At 36.9% G+C, this 19,098-nt stretch overlaps 1 protein-coding gene across 2 annotated transcripts in view; it reads left to right on the plus strand.

Annotated features, from left to right (window-relative positions):
- Nucleotides 1-19,098, plus strand: part of CEP152 (centrosomal protein 152) — a 74,101-nt gene that overhangs the window by 9,690 nt on the left and 45,313 nt on the right. The window contains exons 3-9 of one of the 2 annotated variants that reach the window (XM_023227232.2): nucleotides 5,688-5,791; nucleotides 6,009-6,078; nucleotides 6,160-6,438; nucleotides 7,549-7,717; nucleotides 10,292-10,432; nucleotides 12,345-12,484; nucleotides 14,716-14,916. In XM_023227232.2, coding sequence (XP_023083000.2) covers nucleotides 5,688-5,791; nucleotides 6,009-6,078; nucleotides 6,160-6,438; nucleotides 7,549-7,717; nucleotides 10,292-10,432; nucleotides 12,345-12,484; nucleotides 14,716-14,916 — 1,104 coding nt within the window. The remainder of the gene's footprint in view (nucleotides 1-5,687; nucleotides 5,792-6,008; nucleotides 6,079-6,159; nucleotides 6,439-7,548; nucleotides 7,718-10,291; nucleotides 10,433-12,344; nucleotides 12,485-14,715; nucleotides 14,917-19,098) is intronic. The other variant, XM_023227234.2, reaches the window with a different exon arrangement.

Below are 19,098 nucleotides of genomic sequence, written 5' to 3' on the forward strand. Positions count from 1 at the left end.
GCCACATTTTCTTAATCCAGTCTGTCACAGATGGACATTTGGGTTGATTCCAAGTCTTTGCTCTTGTGAATAGTGCCGCAGTGAACATACATGTGCATGTGTCTTTATAGCAGCATGATTTATAATCCTTTGGGTATATACCCAGTAGTGGGATGGCTGGGTCATATGGTACATCTAGTTCTAGATCCTTGAGGAATTGCCATACTGTTTTCCATAATGGTTGAACTAGTTTACAACCGCACCAACAGTGTAAAAGTGTTCCTATTTCTCCACATCCTCTCCAACACCTGTTGTTTCATGACTTTTTAATGATTGCCATTCTAACTGGTGTGAGATGGTATCTCATTGTGGTTTTGATTTGCATTTCTCTGATGGCGAGTGATGATGAGCATTTTTTCATGTGTCTGTTGGCTGTATGAATGTCTTCTTTTGAGAAATGTCTGTTCATATCCTTTGCCCACTTTTGGATGGGGTTGTTTGTTTTTTTCTTGTATATTTGTTTGAGTTCTTTGTAGATTCTGGATATTAGCCCTTTGTCAGATGAGTAGATTGCAAAAATTTTCTCCCATTCTGTAGGTTGCCTGTTCACTCTGATGGTAGTTTCTTTTGCTGTGCAGAAGCTCTTTAGTTTAACGTACCTCAAAATAATAAGAGCTATTTATGACAAACCCACAGCTAATATCATACTGAATGGGCAAAAACTGGAAAAATTCCCTTTGAAAACTGGCACAAGACAGGGATGCCCTCTCTCACCACTCCTATTCAACATAGTGTTGGAAGTTCTGGCTAGGGCAATCAGGCAAGAGAAAGAAATCAAGGGTATTCAGTTAGGAAAAGAAGAAGTCAAATTGTCCCTGTTTGCAGATGACATGATTGTATATTTAGAATACCCCATTGTCTCAGCCCAAAATCTCCTTAAGCTGATAAGCAACTTCAGCAAAGTCTCAGGATACAAAATTAATGTGCAAAAATCACAAGCATTCTTATACACCAGTAACAGACAAGCAGAGAGCCAAATCATGAATGAACTTCCATTCACAATTGCTTCAAAGAGAATCAAATACCGAGGAATCCAAATTACAAGGAATGTAAAGGACCTCTTCAAGGAGAACTACAAACCACTGCTCAGTTTTTTGTATTTTTTTAGTAGAGACGGGGTTTCACTGGGTTAGCCAGGATGGTCTCGATCTCCTGACTTCGTGATCCGCCCGTCTCGGCCTCCCAAAGTGCTGGGATTACAGGCTTGAGCCACCCCGCCCGGTTTCAAACTTTTCTTTGTAAAGCTGGCCCAGAAAATAATTCAGAAGCTCTTGTATTAACTCATTCATAATGTAACAATGTGACTTTGCAAAAATACTCTTCACTTAAAGTCACTATACTTGTGATTGCACAGTCAGATATTACAGAGAGACAGTTTTTTTTGTTTTTTTTTTTTTTTGAGATGGAGTCTTGCTCTGTTGCCCATGCTGGAGTGCAATCGCGCAATCTCGGCTGGTGCTCCCTCCCGGGTTTGAGCGATTCTCCTGCCCCTGCCTCCCAAGTAGCTGGGATTGCCTGGCTAATGTTTTTTGTATTTTTAGTAGAGACGGGGTTTTGCCATGTTGGCCAGGCTGGTCTTGAACTCCTGACCTCAGGTGATCCAACTGCCTCGGCCTCCCAAAGTGCTGGGATTACGGGCGTGAGCCACTGTGCCCAGCTCCAGATAAAGGTCTTTTTGTAATAAGAATGCTTGTTGTAAGCCTCTTAGTTGTTGGTAAAGCCACAGCTTAAAGAAGATTGCCATTTTGGACTCTCACAGTCAGCTGGAGTAGACATGTACTTTCTGCAGTGTCACCAGAAGTAGTTCTGTGATTGTTGTTGGTTCTAGATAGTAAAAATCATCTGTTTATGTGTGTATATATTCTGGAGCTGGTGATTTGGGTCAGAAATACTTGGTAATCTATGATATCAAGATAGTATTTGCTGATGACGGGTCATTTAGTGATGACATCTTTGAAAATGAGCTTGAGTAGAAAGGTAGATGGTTTAAGTAGCAGGTGGCCGATAGAAGCTTGCACCTGGCAATACTGACTTGGTTTCTATATCGGTACTTCTCTAATAGAATAATAAAGCTCCGTTGAGCTTGGCATCACGTATTTTAGAGGCAAGGTTTCCATTGTGTAGCCTTTCTTTCACTTTTTTTTTTTTTTTGAGACGGAATCTCGCTCCGTCGCCCAGGCTGGAGTGCAGTGGCGCGATCTCAGCTCACTGCAAGCTCCGCCTCCCGGGTTCACGCCATTCTCCTGCCTCAGCCTCCCGAGTAGCTGGGACTACAGGCGCCTGCCACCTCGCCCGGCTTGTTTTTTGTATTTTTAGTACAGACAGGGTTTCACCGTGTTAGCCAGGATGGTCTCCATCCCCTGACCACCCTTCTTCCACTTTTTAACTGCCTTGTTTGATGTAATTACGGAAACATTTTGATATTTTGTTTCCACTAGAGGGAGTTGTAAAGCTAGTATTTGTTTACATTTAGCGTGTATCCATGAAAGTATTATTTAATAATTCATAGTTGAAAATATCAGAATCTTTTAAGAAGTGTACTAAGACGTCACCTGTTCAAAGGGAATATGACCGTTAGGTATTCCATTTGCTACCCTTTCTCTTGGGAGAAGATTATTGTATGGTTGTAATTTGAGGCCTCTTCCCTTCATGAATATTGAGGATTATAGGCTCTGAAGATAATCTGTTTAGTTAATTTAAGTTGAAAATCCTAACAGAAGGTTTACATGTTCTCTGTTTTACATTTGCCCCTGAATGTAGGCTTTTGTATGTTCTACATGGGTTATTGCAAAGTGTTTTGTTAAGAAAGTTCTTTGAGTAAAATGCTCTTTTTTCTTTTTAAGAAAGAAATATGTGAAGTAGAAAGGGAGAGGAGTTTATAGAATGATTCTGAATTTATTTCAACTGAAGCCTTAGAGTGGTAAATTATCTTTTTTATAGGGAAGGTATCTGTTAAATTTTTTAACTCAGTTAATGCACAGTAATATCCTGTTGAGATTGCTGCTTGCAGCCAAAAAGCAGTCTGATGAATTTTAAATTAATGACTAGTATTAAATCTTATCATTTATAAGGATTGTTATTTCTGTTCTTGAATCTGTATTTGGAAGTTTGATAGATCTTTAATGAGGAAAATGTATAGTTTCTAAATTTCTCTATTTGGTAATAGGTAACATGCATAACTAGATATGGCAATTTTGTGTTTTATTGCACAGGGTTCAGTGACCAAAAAGCAATTTGACAGTGTATATGAGGAGGGCACACTTTGATCCTGGGAAATGGAAACATTGGAGGATGGATTTTATTCCTGAATGGTCTTATTTAGGAGGACGTCATTTAGCTTTTCTCGGCCCTGAAACTTATAGAAGCCAGGGAATATGACCCGGCTATGCCAAAGAACTTGATGGATAAATTTTTTGAAGATGAATTTTAAAATGTTAGCATATATGTAAAATGTCTTGCAAGACTCTAAATACTATAGGGATGATTTTGCTACTTGATGTTTATGTGTGGATCCAGAAGCATTTTGATTAGCTGATTGCTTATACTCAAATTAATTTTTCTCTGTGGATGCCAATTTTGTGGTGTCACAAAGCTACAATAACTGCTGAATTATTATGTACTTTTTTGTTTTTGTGTGGGGAAAAAAAGGCACTCCTGAATTTTAAGGCTATGTACTTGAACCTCACTGAAGGTTTAGAAGAAAATATTCTTTCTGTTCAGAAGTCTTTACTTAATATAGGTATAAAAGATTTGTTTTGTTTTATTTTTCCTTTTGTAACATGTGGGGGTAGTCTTTTGCCTTAAAGCAGTGATGCATGATTATAGACAACAAGTGGTACTACTTTTAAAAGACCTCATACATGCGATTTTTTTCTCTAGTGCATTTGTGTCTTTGTAGAATTGCTTTGCTACCTTTCATTTGAGGCATGTCATATACAAATATGTTGATGTATCCTGTTTTGTTTTTCATATTGTGTCTTTTGTATTTCTTGTTTTTTATATCTCTCAGTCAACTTTGATATAGCTAATTCTCAAAATGATTTTTCAAGTACCTTGCATGTGGAGGTGAGCAATACATGAGGGTCTTGCATGTTCATGTTAGCATTAAACAGATTTAAAGATGAAGATAACTTTTCATTGAAGAAAGTATCTTTCTCTTGTTGCATCTTTAAAAAAAAAATGGATTGAGAAAACCTTTTAAAAAAAACCCATCCAGTGAATATGAGAAATAAATATAGATGAAGAAGTATTCCCACCCACCTCGAACACACTCTATTCCGATTTCCAAATTTTATTTCACCAAAGCTCAGTTAAGAATTTGGGGCATTCCTTTCAGACCTTCCATAAAATATATTTATTTAACTTTTACTATACATATTTTGTTTAAGAAAGTTTTTTTTTTTTTTTTTTTTTTAATTTTTAAATTTTACTCAGATATGTTTTTTTGCCACATTTCATTTTTTTTGTTTTAATGACAGGTAAAGTGGAAAAAAAATAACCTGCTATAGACCGGGGAGCATCTCATTTTTTTTTTTTTTCCTGAAAGGTTTTACAGAGTATTTAAGGTCTTTAAAATCTACTTGCATAATGTTATAGGTCTGATTTATGTACTTTGGAGGGATGTAATCAAGTTGTTAATTAAACTGGTGCTTAGTTTCTTAAAGAGAAGTAGTTAGAAACAGTTTCCCAAAAAAGTATTTAGTAACATAATATTTGATCTTCTAATTGTTGCTTAATTTAAGATATATATATTGGGATTTTTAGGGTAGTATTATTATAATGGGTTTTGAAGAAAGACAATTGCAGATAGTTATTGAAATCCTAAAAGTTATTGAATTATGTCTTACAGAATAGCTGATTTATTCATCTTTTTATCATATTTGAAATTTGAATGAATTAACTTTGTCTATCTAGTTTATATAATAAGCAGAATGCTAAAACTGATTTTTTCTAGAAAAAATAATAGAGATAAATCAAATATTTAATATCAGATGTAGTGTTATGCTTTTGCATGTGCTCTCTATAGAAAACAGTCTTCCAACTCTTCTTTTACTCAGATGTTGTATGAGAGCAGAGTATTGTGTATCTTCTCATCTTTGGAATTAGATCTCTACTAATTAGTGACTCCCCCGGGTTTCCACAGGTTTCTACATTATCAGAGCATTTAAGGGCTTCTAGGCCACCTGCTGCTGCTGCTGTTCTCATCACCTGGCCAGAGTGCATCTGGCTACTCACATTCCCTGTGGGATGTCTAATTGACAATTCCCCAAGGTCTGATTACTGGTAAAACAGCATGCTGAGACTTAGTCTGCCTGCCCTGTGATAACATAATACATTGATTGTACCATTATTGTGACTTGCTGTGTTTCCACAAAAAGGTTTTTTAATTCTACTCTATGTGTATTTAAATCTTAGACCTTTGTTTAAAAAAAAAAAAAGCCTTTTGATATAAATCCTAAAATTATGCATTCCCCTTTACCCAAGTGAAATGATGAATATAATTTGTGTGGTACTTAAGAAGTTAATTAAAGGAGGGAATTACGAACTTCTTTGACCTCTACAGTAAAAACCCACTCGTTCCAAGGCAGCTTTGGCTTGGTGTCTTGTGTTTAAGTTGGTATGACATTGATGCGGCCCTTTTGACTCAGTTGCAGCAGTTACTCACAGACCTTCCCCATGACATGCTGGATGACGACCTCTCCTCTCCTGAGCCCCAGTATTCGGACTGCAGCGAGGATGGCACAGACAGAGAGTAAGCACCTGAAGGCACTTTCACGTGTATATTGCAATTCTATAAGTCTTTTTCTTTTGATGAAGATTAATAATTACATGATTATAAAATTATACATTGATTCTTAAAATTTTGGGTGAAGGTTGGAGGGAAAAATGTTAAAATCTTGGGGTTCTTTGTGTTATCTGTGTACAAATAAATGATAGGCTTTAAATCGAAAGTATTCCTTTTTCTCAAGACCACGTCATCCTGAGCAATTGGAGATGAGCTGGAATGAGCAAATGCTGCCCAAATCTCAAAGTGTAAATGTAAGTATCTGGTGTGATGGTGCCGTTGATGAGGGTGGGAATGAATTTTCGTGCTTTTGTTTTACTCTTGTTATCTAATAGGACTATAATGAAATTCAGAGTTTATATGCTGGAGAAAAATGTGGCAATGTCTGGGAAGAAAACAGAAGTAAAACTGAAGACCGATATCCTGTGTACCATCCTGAAGAAGGTGGAGATGAAGGTGGAAGTGGTTATAATCCTCCAAGTAAATGTGAACAGACTGATTTATATCACCTTCCTGAAAACTTTAGGCCATATACCAATGGTCAGAAGCAGGAATTTAATAACCAACCAACCAATGTAATTAAATTTTCAGATCCTCAATGGAACCATTTTCAGGTATTGTAAAACCTTGACTTTGAAGAACTTGTGTGTGTGCACACACATTTGCATGATGTTTGTATGTGTTCAGGAAATGTATGTGAGTGCAATGGTAAGATGATTTAACCACACAAAGTTCTGAGAGGGCACTTATGCAGGTTTATGGTGGATTAGTCATGGTATTTTCTGTTTACAGTCTAATACAGTCATGATCTTAAGTCAGAAGTTTAAAATAGAGGCTCTTTGGACACAGTTGATTAAACATTAAAAGTTAAGTCTGCCAAAGAATAACTATCCTCGTTTACTGCTGCTTCTACCACTGCACTGTGCTTTAGTGAGAAGCTATGTTCAGGTCTCTTATTGTAGTTTTTAAAGCAGTAATTCTGGGTGGGTGACATTTAATTTCCTCAGTTTTCTTGCTTACCACTCATAACAAATTTTAGGTTAAACATGTCAAAGCTGGTATCTGTTTTGTATGGTGATATAACAGTAGACAGGATGAATGTGAAGGAAAAAACGAAAAACCTTGTTTTTCCTGTGGGAGAGTTTAATGAAGTAAGTAAGACCTCAGGATATAGTTAGTTGCTTCTTAGAATTTCTCGATGACAGCAAATACCTCAACAGCTAGTCTGTGTCACGCAATGACAGGATGGATTTTTTAGGGCTGTTAAGTGGTTATTTTCTCTTAATTCTATCTCTGTAGAATGTTATTCATCCCATAAGAGTTACCGAATATTTATTAGTTATGAGGCACCGTGTTCCATGTTCATGTTATTGAATATGTGCATTTTTATGTTCCCAAGATGTTGGCATAATCTAAATCATTTGTAATAAAATATTTGTATATAGTCTTACTAGAATTCTTGGGTTTTATTTATAAAATTGCCTTTATTGTGTGCTCAAAAGTAGAATTTAGTTGTCTATAAATTATGTATTGCAGACTTTCATTTAATATTGTTAAATAACAGTAAGTGCTACTTTTGAGCAGATATATGTGTGTGTGTGTATAAAACTTTGTAACTGTACCAAAAGTAAGTTCTGTAACATAAAATTTAGGTGTCTAATTCAGATAATTTTGGAAGAAAAGGCCAAATCTTAATTGTCAGTTTCATTTGTTGTCTATAATAGCAATTTGGTTCATCACAGGGTCCCAGTTGTCAAGGTTTGGAACCGTATAATAAAGTGACATATAAACCTTATCAGTCTTCTGCCCAGAATAATGGCTCACCAGCCCAGGCGATAACAGGAAGTGACACATTTGAAGGCCTGCAGCAACAATTTTTAGGAGCTAATGAGAGTAGGTATCAAGTTTATATTTATTTTTTAATACCACATAATTGGGGAAATTTGAACACACAGTGAATATATGAGCACATTCAAGAGATTATTATTTTTTGAGTATGACAACAGAATTGTGCTTGATATTTCAAAGAGCCCTTATTTTTAGAGATATATACTAAAGAGTATTTATGAATAAACTGACATGAAGTCTAGGATTTACTTTAAAATAATATACTGTTGAGGGGTAATGTTGGGTGGGAATATAGATGGAGCTGAATTGGCCATGAGTTCATAATTGTTGAATCTGGGAAATGGGTTTGCCTAGATTCATCATATTATTCTCTTTACTTTCTTATATATTTGAAATTTTCCATTAGGAAAAGTTAAAAGACATTTTCTCAACTTTATATTTCAGTCATTCTAGTTTAAGTCTTTTCTCCTCATTTGTATAGTAGTTAGTATCCTCACCTATCATACAGGAGACCAGGGCTCATTTGAAATTTAAAAAAAATTTAAAAAGACTTTTTATGAACTTTATATATTTTTTTTGACTGAAGCCTAATTTGGAAAATGAAACATAGTTTTCAGTCTCAGATTTTTGACTATATAGAAGTATAATTTAATACATCAGCACTATCATCAACTTTTTTGTTTCGATTTTAGTTTTTAGTGTAATAATTAGTCAACTCTGATACAAATTACTTTATATTCAGAATTACTTAGATATCAGGTTCAGTCATGTGACATTTGCCAAAATTTTTTTTTGTATAGTATGTATATAAATATGAGAATGAAAAAAGTGCTTATAGCTGCTACAGAATTTTGAGATGCAATGCTAGTATCAAAAAACAAAAATCCCAAAATATAAACCCATATAGTGACTGTCCTGAATTACTCTTGTCATACTCCCTGGCATACTAAATAGCTTCTAATTAGTGTGCATATTGAAGAGCCAGTGTAATTCTAGAGTGTGACAGCAAGTGTTTTTGTTTTATTTTTTTGTTTCCCTTTAATTAGTAGGGGAAAAGTCATACTGGATATTCCGGCTTGCCTGAGCTATACCAAAGAGAAAACTGGACTTTTGGGTTGTGACTTCATAGTGTTGCTTCCATCTTACACTGGGACCGCAGGGTAGTTACAGGGGGAGGCCCAGAATTCATTTTCCCCTAACGGAGTCAACAGCAAATATGAGGATGGCCTCTCTTTGTTCTTCCGTTTTTTGTGGAATGAGGAAGTGGACAGTGTATATGACATAACTGGTTTTAGGTTGAGTAAATGAACCTCACTGCAGTGGCCTGACATCTCCTTAGTGTTTACTCTTTCAGTTCCCTTGAAAAGTTGTATTTGTATCTCCTGGTCTTTCTGCATATAAAAACCTTTCCTCATGTTTCTTAACAGTCTGCACTTCTTCAAGTTGAGTGAGTTACACATTTGTCTAAATTTGACATTTGGAAGTTAATTAAATAATGGTAGTGCCAATTTAGTGATTATAGTTTCTTAGCAACAGTAGTTTTAAAAAAAAACAAGTTCGGAGAGAGATGGGGCTAGCTCTACTATAAGATCTATGAGGAGTTTGACTTGTATAAACTTTTCAGTCTTTAATTTTCTTTATTTATCCAGATCTCTTTTTAAAAAGAGGACGGAATTATTTAGTTAGCAAGTGGTTAAAACTCAGTAAATGCATTTATTTCTGATTATAAGCTTACAGAAACATTGTTCTAGCAGGAAGTGAAGAATATTTATCATTATGTAGTTGAAGCATACCTACCAATCCTTTTTTTCATTTTTTTCTCTGACTCTTTTTAAAGTGGTCCCCAAATGACTAGTTGTTTCTAAAACAAGACTTCAAAATCTGTTTTTTTTTTAATTTTGGATTTGAGGAGTACATTTGCAGGTTTGTTACATGAGTGTATTAAATAATGCTGGGGTTTGGCTTCTAGTGAACCCATTACCCAAATAGTGAACACAGTACCCAATGGATAGTTTTTCAACCCTTCTCCCCCCGCCCCAAATTCTTGATTAATCTATTCACTAGCTAATTAATTCAGTTATGTACCAGCATCAATATAAATATTATGTTTTCCCCACTCCTGCCTAAAATAAAATATTTTGAGGCTATCTAGAAATTTTCTTTAAGAATGATTTTATAGAAGCTGATGTACTTGTTTTTAATTTTCTGAGAGCATATTACTTTATTTCATTGCAGTTGTTATATACTGATTTTTAATTGGCTAAAATAGTAGTTAGTGATTCAGGGTTATAACTTAAACCAGTGACTTTCAAACTTATCTAGCAGTGACCCACTGTAAGAACCATATTATTTAATTGTGATATGGTCTACAACATATATCTATATGAACAGGTATATATAAATGAAACAAGTTTCACAAAATAAGACTGATTCTTACTACATGATACAATCTGATACATTCTATTTTATCTCTCTTTTTTTAATCCTAGTCACAATTCACTGAATTGATTTCATGATGCTCTGAAAAGTTGTAGTCACAGTTTGAAAAACACTGCTTTAAATGACTATAAATTTATATTTTGGTATGTTTTTATCTAATAAATTGTCTTTAATTCCCAGACTCTGCAGAAAATATGCAGATTATTCAACTTCAGGTTCTTAACAAAGCAAAAGAGAGACAACTGGAGAACTTGGTTGAAAAGTTAAATGAAAGTGAACGCCAAATTCGATATCTGAATCACCAGCTTGTAATAATAAAAGGTAAGATGCTGAACGCTGTCATTTATGGGGTATACTGAGCTAGATATCTTGTTTCCAGTAACCTCATATTAACTACGAAGCTTAGAGAATAAAAGCGCTTGGTCAGAGGGCTCATAGTGAGTGAGGCATAACAAAATAAAACCCAGGATTTCTGAGTGTTGGCCTTGGATTACTTCTCTTTGGAACACACTGTTTTTGAGGTCAGGTGTGGCTTACGCCCATAATCCCAGCACTTTGGGAGGGGCCACGGTGGGCGGATCACTTGAGATCAAGATTTCAAAACCAGCCTGGCCAATGTGGTGAAACCCTGTCTCTACTAAAAATGTAAAAATTAGCCAGGTGGTGGCAGGCATCTGTAATCCCAGCTACTTGGGAGGCTGAGGCAGGAGAAGGAGAATCGCCTGAACCCGCAGGTGGAGGTTGCAGTGAGCAGAGAAAGCGCCACTGCACTTCAGCCTGGGTGACAGAGTGAGACTCCGTCTCAAAAAAAAAAAAGACACACTATTTTGGAGTCCTCATTTTTTCCCTTTTCTCACTTAGGCTTTTAGAATCGTTGAACATTATTTAACTGTACTGATGGCATTCTGTCCTAAAAAGTTGTTGATTCCTTATGTCATTACTCTGGATGAAGTATTCCAACTTTCAAAGTGATTTGTGTTTAGTTTGCACTGCAACGTTTTCTGAGGCTACAAATTAGCGTAAATGTTTTAATCCAAATAAGAGTTAGTGATTGTGAAGTGCCATGTCTGGGATAAACACATAAATACAGACTCAAATTATAATTGTTTACTTCTTGTGCTTTCTCTAGTTTTGGTCCACATTGAACTTTCATTTGTAGAATAATTTTGTGATTGAACTCTAGCTCATTCAAATTTAATTGATGGTGAAAATGTCTCTTTCTGTAATCCTCATAACATTTATTTTGAGAGAAGAACTTGTGAGCTGTTATAGCAAAGTACGTGGGAAGAATTTAACATTAGGTGAATTAAAGAGTTCACTGTAAGTGGGCCGGGCGTGGTGGCTCACGCCTGTAATCCCAGCACTTTGGGAGGCCGAGGCGGGCAGATCACGAGGTCAGGAGATCGAGATCATCCTGGCTAACGCGGTGAAACCCAGTCTTTACTAAAAATAAAAAAAAATTAGCCGACCGTGGTGGCGGGCGCCTGTAGTCCCAGCTACTCGGGAGGCTGAGGCAGGAGAATGGCGTGCACCCGGGAGGCGGAGCTTGCAGTAAGTCGAGATCACGCAACTGCACTCCAGCCTGGGCGACAGAATGAGACTCCGTTACAAAAAAAAAGGAGTTCATTGCAAGTATGTGTAGGATAATGAGTCTTCAGATAACCTCTTTGATTAGCAGGGGTTTATCCCCAAAATGGATGCAATAATATTTTTAAAGGAAGTAGTTCTGCTTCTCCAAAAAAAATTTTGGTGTCAGGATTTTTTTTTTTAATTTTTAATTTTAAATAATTTCTTTATTTAGGACTGGGTGAGGTGGCTCACGCCTGTAATCCCAGCACTTTGGGAGGCTGAGGTGGGTGGATCACTTGAGGTTAGGAGTTCAAGACGAGCCTAGCCAACATAGTGAAACCCCATCTGTACTAAAAATAGAAAAATTATCTGGGAGTGGTGACAGGTGCCTGTAATCCCAGCTACTCGGAAGGCTGAGGTTGTAGTGAGCCACGATCGTGCCACTGCACTCCAGCGTGGGTGACGGAGCGAGACCCTGTCTCAAAATAAATAAATAAATAAATAAATAATTTGGTTTTCTCTAAATCAACTAAAGTTCATTTTTCTGGATTAAATTTAATTCAACAACATTTATATATGATACAGATGTGATATCTGATAGGGATTGTGACATTGGGGTCCCTCTACAGTAACATTATTTATATAAACATGTTTAATACCATAGATGAAAAGGATGGTTTGACTCTCAGCCTTCGAGAATCACAGAAACTCTTTCAGAATGGAAAAGAAAGAGAGATACAGCTTGAAGCTCAAATAAAAGCACTGGAGACTCAAATACAAGCATTAAAAGTCAATGAAGAACAGGTACGTATTTTAACTTATGTATGGTAAAAAAGTTAAAAGTTTAGTTATTGAACAAAACTTTTTGTAGGGTAAGACTAAATTTAGAAGAACTTTGAAGTTATTGACAAAGCATTAGAACTTAAATTTCCTGACTGAAATAGTTTCCTTCAGAATTGGTATCCCGAGAAGCTTTTTAAAAATTTTTATTTTTATTTTTCCTGCTGCTTCTTCATTTGGAGAACTGTTCTTTAGACTTGAGTTTAAAGTGGTGACACATTCACCTTGTTTGATTAATGAAATAGCCATTTGATTTTTGGAAATAGTCATAAGTCATTGGTAGCTAAGCCTGGTGGTAGTTGATTCATTTTTTGGCAGAAGGCAGGGTTAAAAATGAAAGTGACGGCCGGGCGCGGTGTCCCACACCTGTAATCCCAGCACTTTGGGAAGCCGAGGTGGGCGGATCACCTGAGGTCAGGAGTTCGAGACCAGCCTGGCCAACATGGTGAAACCCCGTCTCTACTAAAAATACAAAAATTAGCCGGGCGTGGTGGCAGGTGCCTGTAATCCCAGCTACTCGGGAGGCTGACACAGGAGAATCACTCGAACCTGGGAGGCAGAGGTTGCAGTGAGCTGAGATCGCACCATTGCACTCCAGCCTGGGGGACGAGAGTGAGACTTCCTCTCAAAAAAATAAGAAAGTGACTATGAAATAATGAGCTTGGTTTTGCCTGAGACTTGTAGCTAAGTCTGAGGATGGTTTAATGAAAGAGTTTAAACAGTGTTATCTCATGTCTGGCTCCTCCTCCTCCTTCAGGTCTTAGCTAAAAACAGTCACCTTTTCAGAGGACTTCTTATTCACTTTATATGAAAGGTAGCCCATAGCTGCATCCTCCAACTCACCTTCATTGCGCCATATTCTATTACTCTATAACTATCTGAAATGATCTCATTTGTTTACTTGTTATTTATTGTCTCTTCCCACTAGAAAGTAGTAAGAGCTTAGACCTTTTCTGTGTGGTCATTATGTCCTTAGTGCTTAGAACCCTGCCTGGCACAAATTATCTATGTCATTCAGTGGATGGATCTCTTAGCAATGAAAGCAGTATGCAATATATAGGCAATCTCTGGAATAGAATGAAGAATAATTCTCTTTTGAAACTTTAATTTTTGTATGTAATATAGATTATTTATAACTTTTTGAAAACCAATAGTTACTAGATTAAAAAGTTAAGTTGCTTTTATGTAGTGAAAGGTTATAATTTTGTCATCTTTTTATGTAAGCAGCAGAATCACCAAGTGTATTAGTTTCCTATTGCTGCTGTAACATGACCACAAATTCAGTGGTTTAAAACAACACAAATTTATCTCACAGTTGTGGAGGTCAGAAGTCTGACATGGATGTCCCTAGGCTGAAATCAGGGTGTCGGCAAGGTTGCATTGCTTTCCGGTGGCTTTAGGGGAGAATCCATTTTCTTGCTATTTCCAACTTTTAGAGGCCACCTGTGTTCCTTAGCTTGTGGCCCATTTCCATCTTGGAAGCCAGCAATGAATGGCTGGCTAATAAGTCTTTCTGGTTCTGACTTTTCTGCCTTAGTTTTCCTCATTTATGGACCCTGTGGTTACATTGGGCCCACCTGGATAATCCAGGCTACTCACCTTATTTTAAGGCAGTCTAATTAGCAATATTAATTCCATGTGCAATCTTAATTTTCCCTTGCCATGTAATATAACTTATTCACAGGTTTTGGGGATTAGGACATGGGCATTTCGGGGGGCTATGATTTTGCCTACAATACCAACTGTGCAGTTAGAGCTTTGAAAACTTTGTTTTTAAAAAGTGACCATTGGCAAGTTTCATCAGTCTTTCAAGGAACAGTTGTCATTTGTCTATGACCTAACAATTGGGTTACCCCACACTTTGGTCATAGAGCAATGCGAACAGCACTGGGGCCATCACACCAGCGCAGATTCCGTGCCTGATAGCCACATTCACCATGCTGCACAAAATCCTCTTTCACTCCCCTCAGGTAACTACCAAATGTATTTTCTCAGGGAACATTGTTTCCAACAACTATGGGCCCAGCTAGGAATGTTTTAATAAGCTTGAGCCATGATGAGTGGAGACCCCTTCTCTACTCTCATTAAAACATGCTTGAGTTTTAGTGTATAGTAAAAGTAAAAGTTTATTGACAGCACAGAGCTAAAATACTCTGTGTATATTTTAAATATGGATATCCTGTGTGTATTACTAGATGATCAAGAAGTCCAGAACAACTGAAATGGCTCTGGAAAGCTTGAAGCAGCAGCTGGTGGACCTTCATCATTCTGAATCACTTCAACGAGCTAGAGAACAGCATGAGAGCATTGTTATGGGCCTCACAAAGAAGTACGAAGAGCAAGTATTGTCCTTACAAAAGAATTTGGATGCCACAGTCACCGCACTTAAAGAACAGGTTGGGATGATTTCAAATGAGCAACTGTTATCAACAAGTAAAGCTGGTTAAGTTTTGTAACTGATATTTTATGGTTCATCATATAGAAATCTTGAATGTTTGTAGTAAATGTTAGACGTGGGACGTGAGTGAAACTTAAAAGCCAGTGATATTGGCTGGGCACAGTGGCTCATGCCTGTAACCCCAGCACTTTGGGAGGCCAAGGCGGACGGATCACCTGAGGTCAGGAGTTCAAGACCACCCTGACCAACATGGTGAAACCCTGTCTCTACTAAAAATACAAAAAAAAGAATTAGCCAGGTGCAGTGGTGCACGCTTATAATCCCAGCTACTTGGGAGGCTGAGGCAGGAGAATTGCTTGAACCTGGGAAGTGGAGGTTGCAGTGAGCTGAGATTGCACCACTGCACTCCACCCTGGGCGACAGAGTGAGACTCCATCTGACCAAAAAAAAAAAAAAAAGCCAGTGATATTTTATGAGAATACATCCTAAAGATATACTTTTGGTAACCCTACTTCTTCTTATATGATTATTAGTACTTTCTCAACTTTCACATTACTTGTCCTTTATTTGTAGAGTATTTGTGCATATTGTTTATGTGGTCCTAGAATAAATCCAGACCAAAACAAATGAGTCTGCCAGCGGCTGGCTGGCTGGAAACTGAGAGATTACCTTGGAAGCTTAATCGATAGAAAGCCTTACTTGAGTCTCCCAGCGTTTGGTAATTCACCTGTCAGTACAGTCTGTCAAGAAATGATTCTTGGGAGAAAAGTAAATTTTGAAGACAGTATAATTTATAAAATCAAGAAGACAGCCTGATGAGATTAATCAGATTTGAATCTTAAAGAGATGTGTATCTTGAGCATATTGCATAGTGAATTTTTATTATTTTCACTCAAGGGGGAATAAAATATTGAAAGCTAAATGTGAGTCAGGTGGTGAGTTTGCTTGTGCTCCATAACTCTAGGTAATCACTTGAGTGAATAACATTTCAGAATGCATTTTTCTTAACATAATTTCAAAATTGATTTGAGGGTATGGAAAATTTCACCACACTTAAAATTCATGCTGATTTGGGTTATTTCTGATCTGTATAGCTGCCTCTAATTTTTCCATTCTTTTAGGTAGAATTATATAGGAGTGCGTTACTGGCAATAATTGTTTGTGTATCATTTTATTTTTACATGTATTTACATGAGTTTTTATTATATCTATTTCATTATGTATTTATTTTATATAGAAAAAACATTGTGAATTTGATCAGTGTGGAGGATATATAGGATTAGGGAAAGATGAAGGCCAGTTATGGTGGCTCATGGCTGTAATCCCAGCACTTTGGGAGGCTGAGGCAGGTGGATCACTTGAGCCCATGAGTTCGAGACTAACCTGGGCAAAATAGTGAAACCTTGTCTCTACAAAAAAAAAATAAACAATTAGCTAGGCATGGTGGCATGCGCCTGTAGTCCCAGCTACTTGGGAGGCTGAGGTGGGAGGATTGCTGGAGCTCAGGAGGTCGAGGCTGCAGTGAGCTGTGAGTGAGACTCTGTTTCCAGGAAAAAAAAAAAAAAAAAAGGCTATCCCAAATTATTGAAAAGTCTGCTTTATAGAATATTTAAACAAATAAAATTTGAGCTGTCGCTTCATAAATTTTTATTTTATTTATTTTATTTTAAAGTTAATTTTGGCCAAACACAGGGTAACATTGAAGTTAGCTGGACTTGGACAGTAGCCCTTCTTGGATGACTAGAGAAGAGTGGATCCTGGTGGCTTTTCCTTATTGGGTTCAGGGTCTCCATTCTCTGTTGTCTTCAACACAGTTTCATTAGGGATGGGTTGGAAGGAATTTGTAATGTTTTCTACTCCTGTGCCCACTGCATTCTCTGTTGTTCACTGCTCCCCCCCTTCAATAGAAGAACTCTACACTAAAGTGAGAACAAATTCTTGATTCTGTGCTGGGTGGGCTTCAGACTCCTCAACCCATAAATTGAAGGTGTTAAAGTATTTTCCCACTGTTATGTTCTTTTACTTTGTTTTTTTTTTTTTTTTTTTAAACAGAGCATGGCACTGATGTTAGGCTCTGCATATAATCGCATAGCTGCTTTGCAAAGTGGTGATTCTAAAGTGCCTAACAGAAGCCCTGACCTCAGCATCATGCCACATACCCATGTAACACACCTGTACACATATCCCCTGAATCTAAAATTTAAAAAAAAGTCTATAACTAGTATATTTTGAGAAATTTATGGATCGTAAAATTAAGAGTTTTTCTTAAGACACCAGCTTTTCTGGGTAGAAAAGATTGTATGCACTCCCAACATATTATAATAGTTCTTTTTTTTTTTTGGCTGATTTTCCCTTGAATTTGTTTAGTGAGACAGAAAAGGTGAAAGAAATGGCTTCTTGGAGCTCACAGTGTTCCTCCAGTGTCATAATTCTCTCCTAGTAAACTATCTCCTGGGCTCTCTCCATCAAACTGACTTTTACCTCCTGCCATTCATAGAAGTGTCCTGTTAAGATCTCTGATTATCTCCTTGTTGATACATTACTTTTTTCCCTCTGTCTCCTTGAAATCTTTAGCTTTTGGTGAAGTCATGGACTTTGGTTTCTATGTCATAACCTTCTACCTTTTCTTTAATGTTATATTTAAAGGCTCCACTTTGAACACTTTCTTTTGGCTTAGAGACTCCCACAGACTTCTCTGTCCTCATTTTCCTGTGCGCTAGAACCCTGTCCAGTTCTTTTCCCTCCCACAGATTCAGCTGTCGTCTCTATCATCTCTCTTTCTTTTTTTTTTTTTTTTTTGAGATGGAGTCTCGCTCTGTTGCCCAGGCTGGAGTTCAGCCGTCATCTCTTTATCATTACATTTGTCTCAGTCTTGAAAAATGTGTGCCCATATCAATCTTGAACTACTCAAGCTTATCATGGCCAACGTTGAACTACATTGAACAACGTTGATTTTTGGTATTAAAACTTTAAAGTTTTATGATTATGATCTGTTTTCCTGAACTTGTCAACAGGATACACCATAGTTTAATTGGTTGTAACATATAATCAAATTATTGGCAGAATCTGCTTTTTTTTCTTTACAATTTTTTTTATACCTACCTTTTGTTTAACTTTGTTTGGTAGTTCCCAGTCCCTCGTTAACACTATTGTGACCTCCCCAGAATATAAATATTAGCTGTCTCCCCACCCCTTCTTGCTGTCATTACTGTCATGCTGTCATTAATATGAGCTCATTCATTGTGTTTGCCACTTACTTTGGCGCTTTAGAACCAGGTTTCTCAAGCTGGCCTGGAATTAGCAGCAGTGTGCCAGGAGGTTTGCAGTGCTGAATAAACATGGACTAGTTTCCAGAAGCTTCATTTTGCTCAAAAATTTAGTAGAAAAAATTTAAAGCAAACACAGCTTCATTATGAAATAGAATACAAAATTCACATGAATTTTTAAGCTAAAATGGGAGACTTCGGAGTCTCTTTGCTTCAAGGTACTTCTGTGTTACTACTCTTATGGAATGTACCTTGTGTTAGTATCCTTAAGGTATTATTGGGCTTTAGGTTATAGTATGGATCAGGCAGCAAAAGCCTAAGGCCTTTTCTCTACTTCAAAGCCCTGTCTCAGTATTCTTCTTATTTCTTATTTTCTTTAGGTTTTCTCGGGTAATTTCAATTAATTAACTTAATTCACTCCTCTGCCTCTCCCATGCTCTGCTGTTTGCCTGGAATTCAGCCTTTGTAGTCATTTTTGAAAGAGAGGTGATAATTTCGACAGTGTATTTGTTCTACCTGGACTCGGGGCTCTCGTGGTTCATTACACCCAAACACATTTTCTTTTGGAAGAAACTTGAGTATATTGCATACACACTCTGTATTTTACATAATCCCATATAGTTACACACATACACATACACATTTACCCTATTTTTCTTTGTCATTTATTTTTCGAGTGTTTATTACAGCACTTGATATGTCTAAGGCACTGCAGAAGCACCTTCAAGGGGACTATTACGAGAAGTAAGACGTCTAAAAGGTGGAGAAAGATAAGAGAGAAATAGATCAAGTTTAACAGAATTTCAGAGGAGGGAAAGATTATTTTTGGCTGCTTCTTAATGGAATGAACTTTTGGCTGCTTAGAATACAGTGAGTTTTCATGTGTTTGTCTGTATCCTTACTGTTTTGGGATA

Source organism: Piliocolobus tephrosceles, chromosome 6 (genome assembly GCF_002776525.5).
Source record: "Piliocolobus tephrosceles isolate RC106 chromosome 6, ASM277652v3, whole genome shotgun sequence".
Taxonomy (NCBI): Eukaryota; Metazoa; Chordata; class Mammalia; order Primates; family Cercopithecidae; genus Piliocolobus; species Piliocolobus tephrosceles.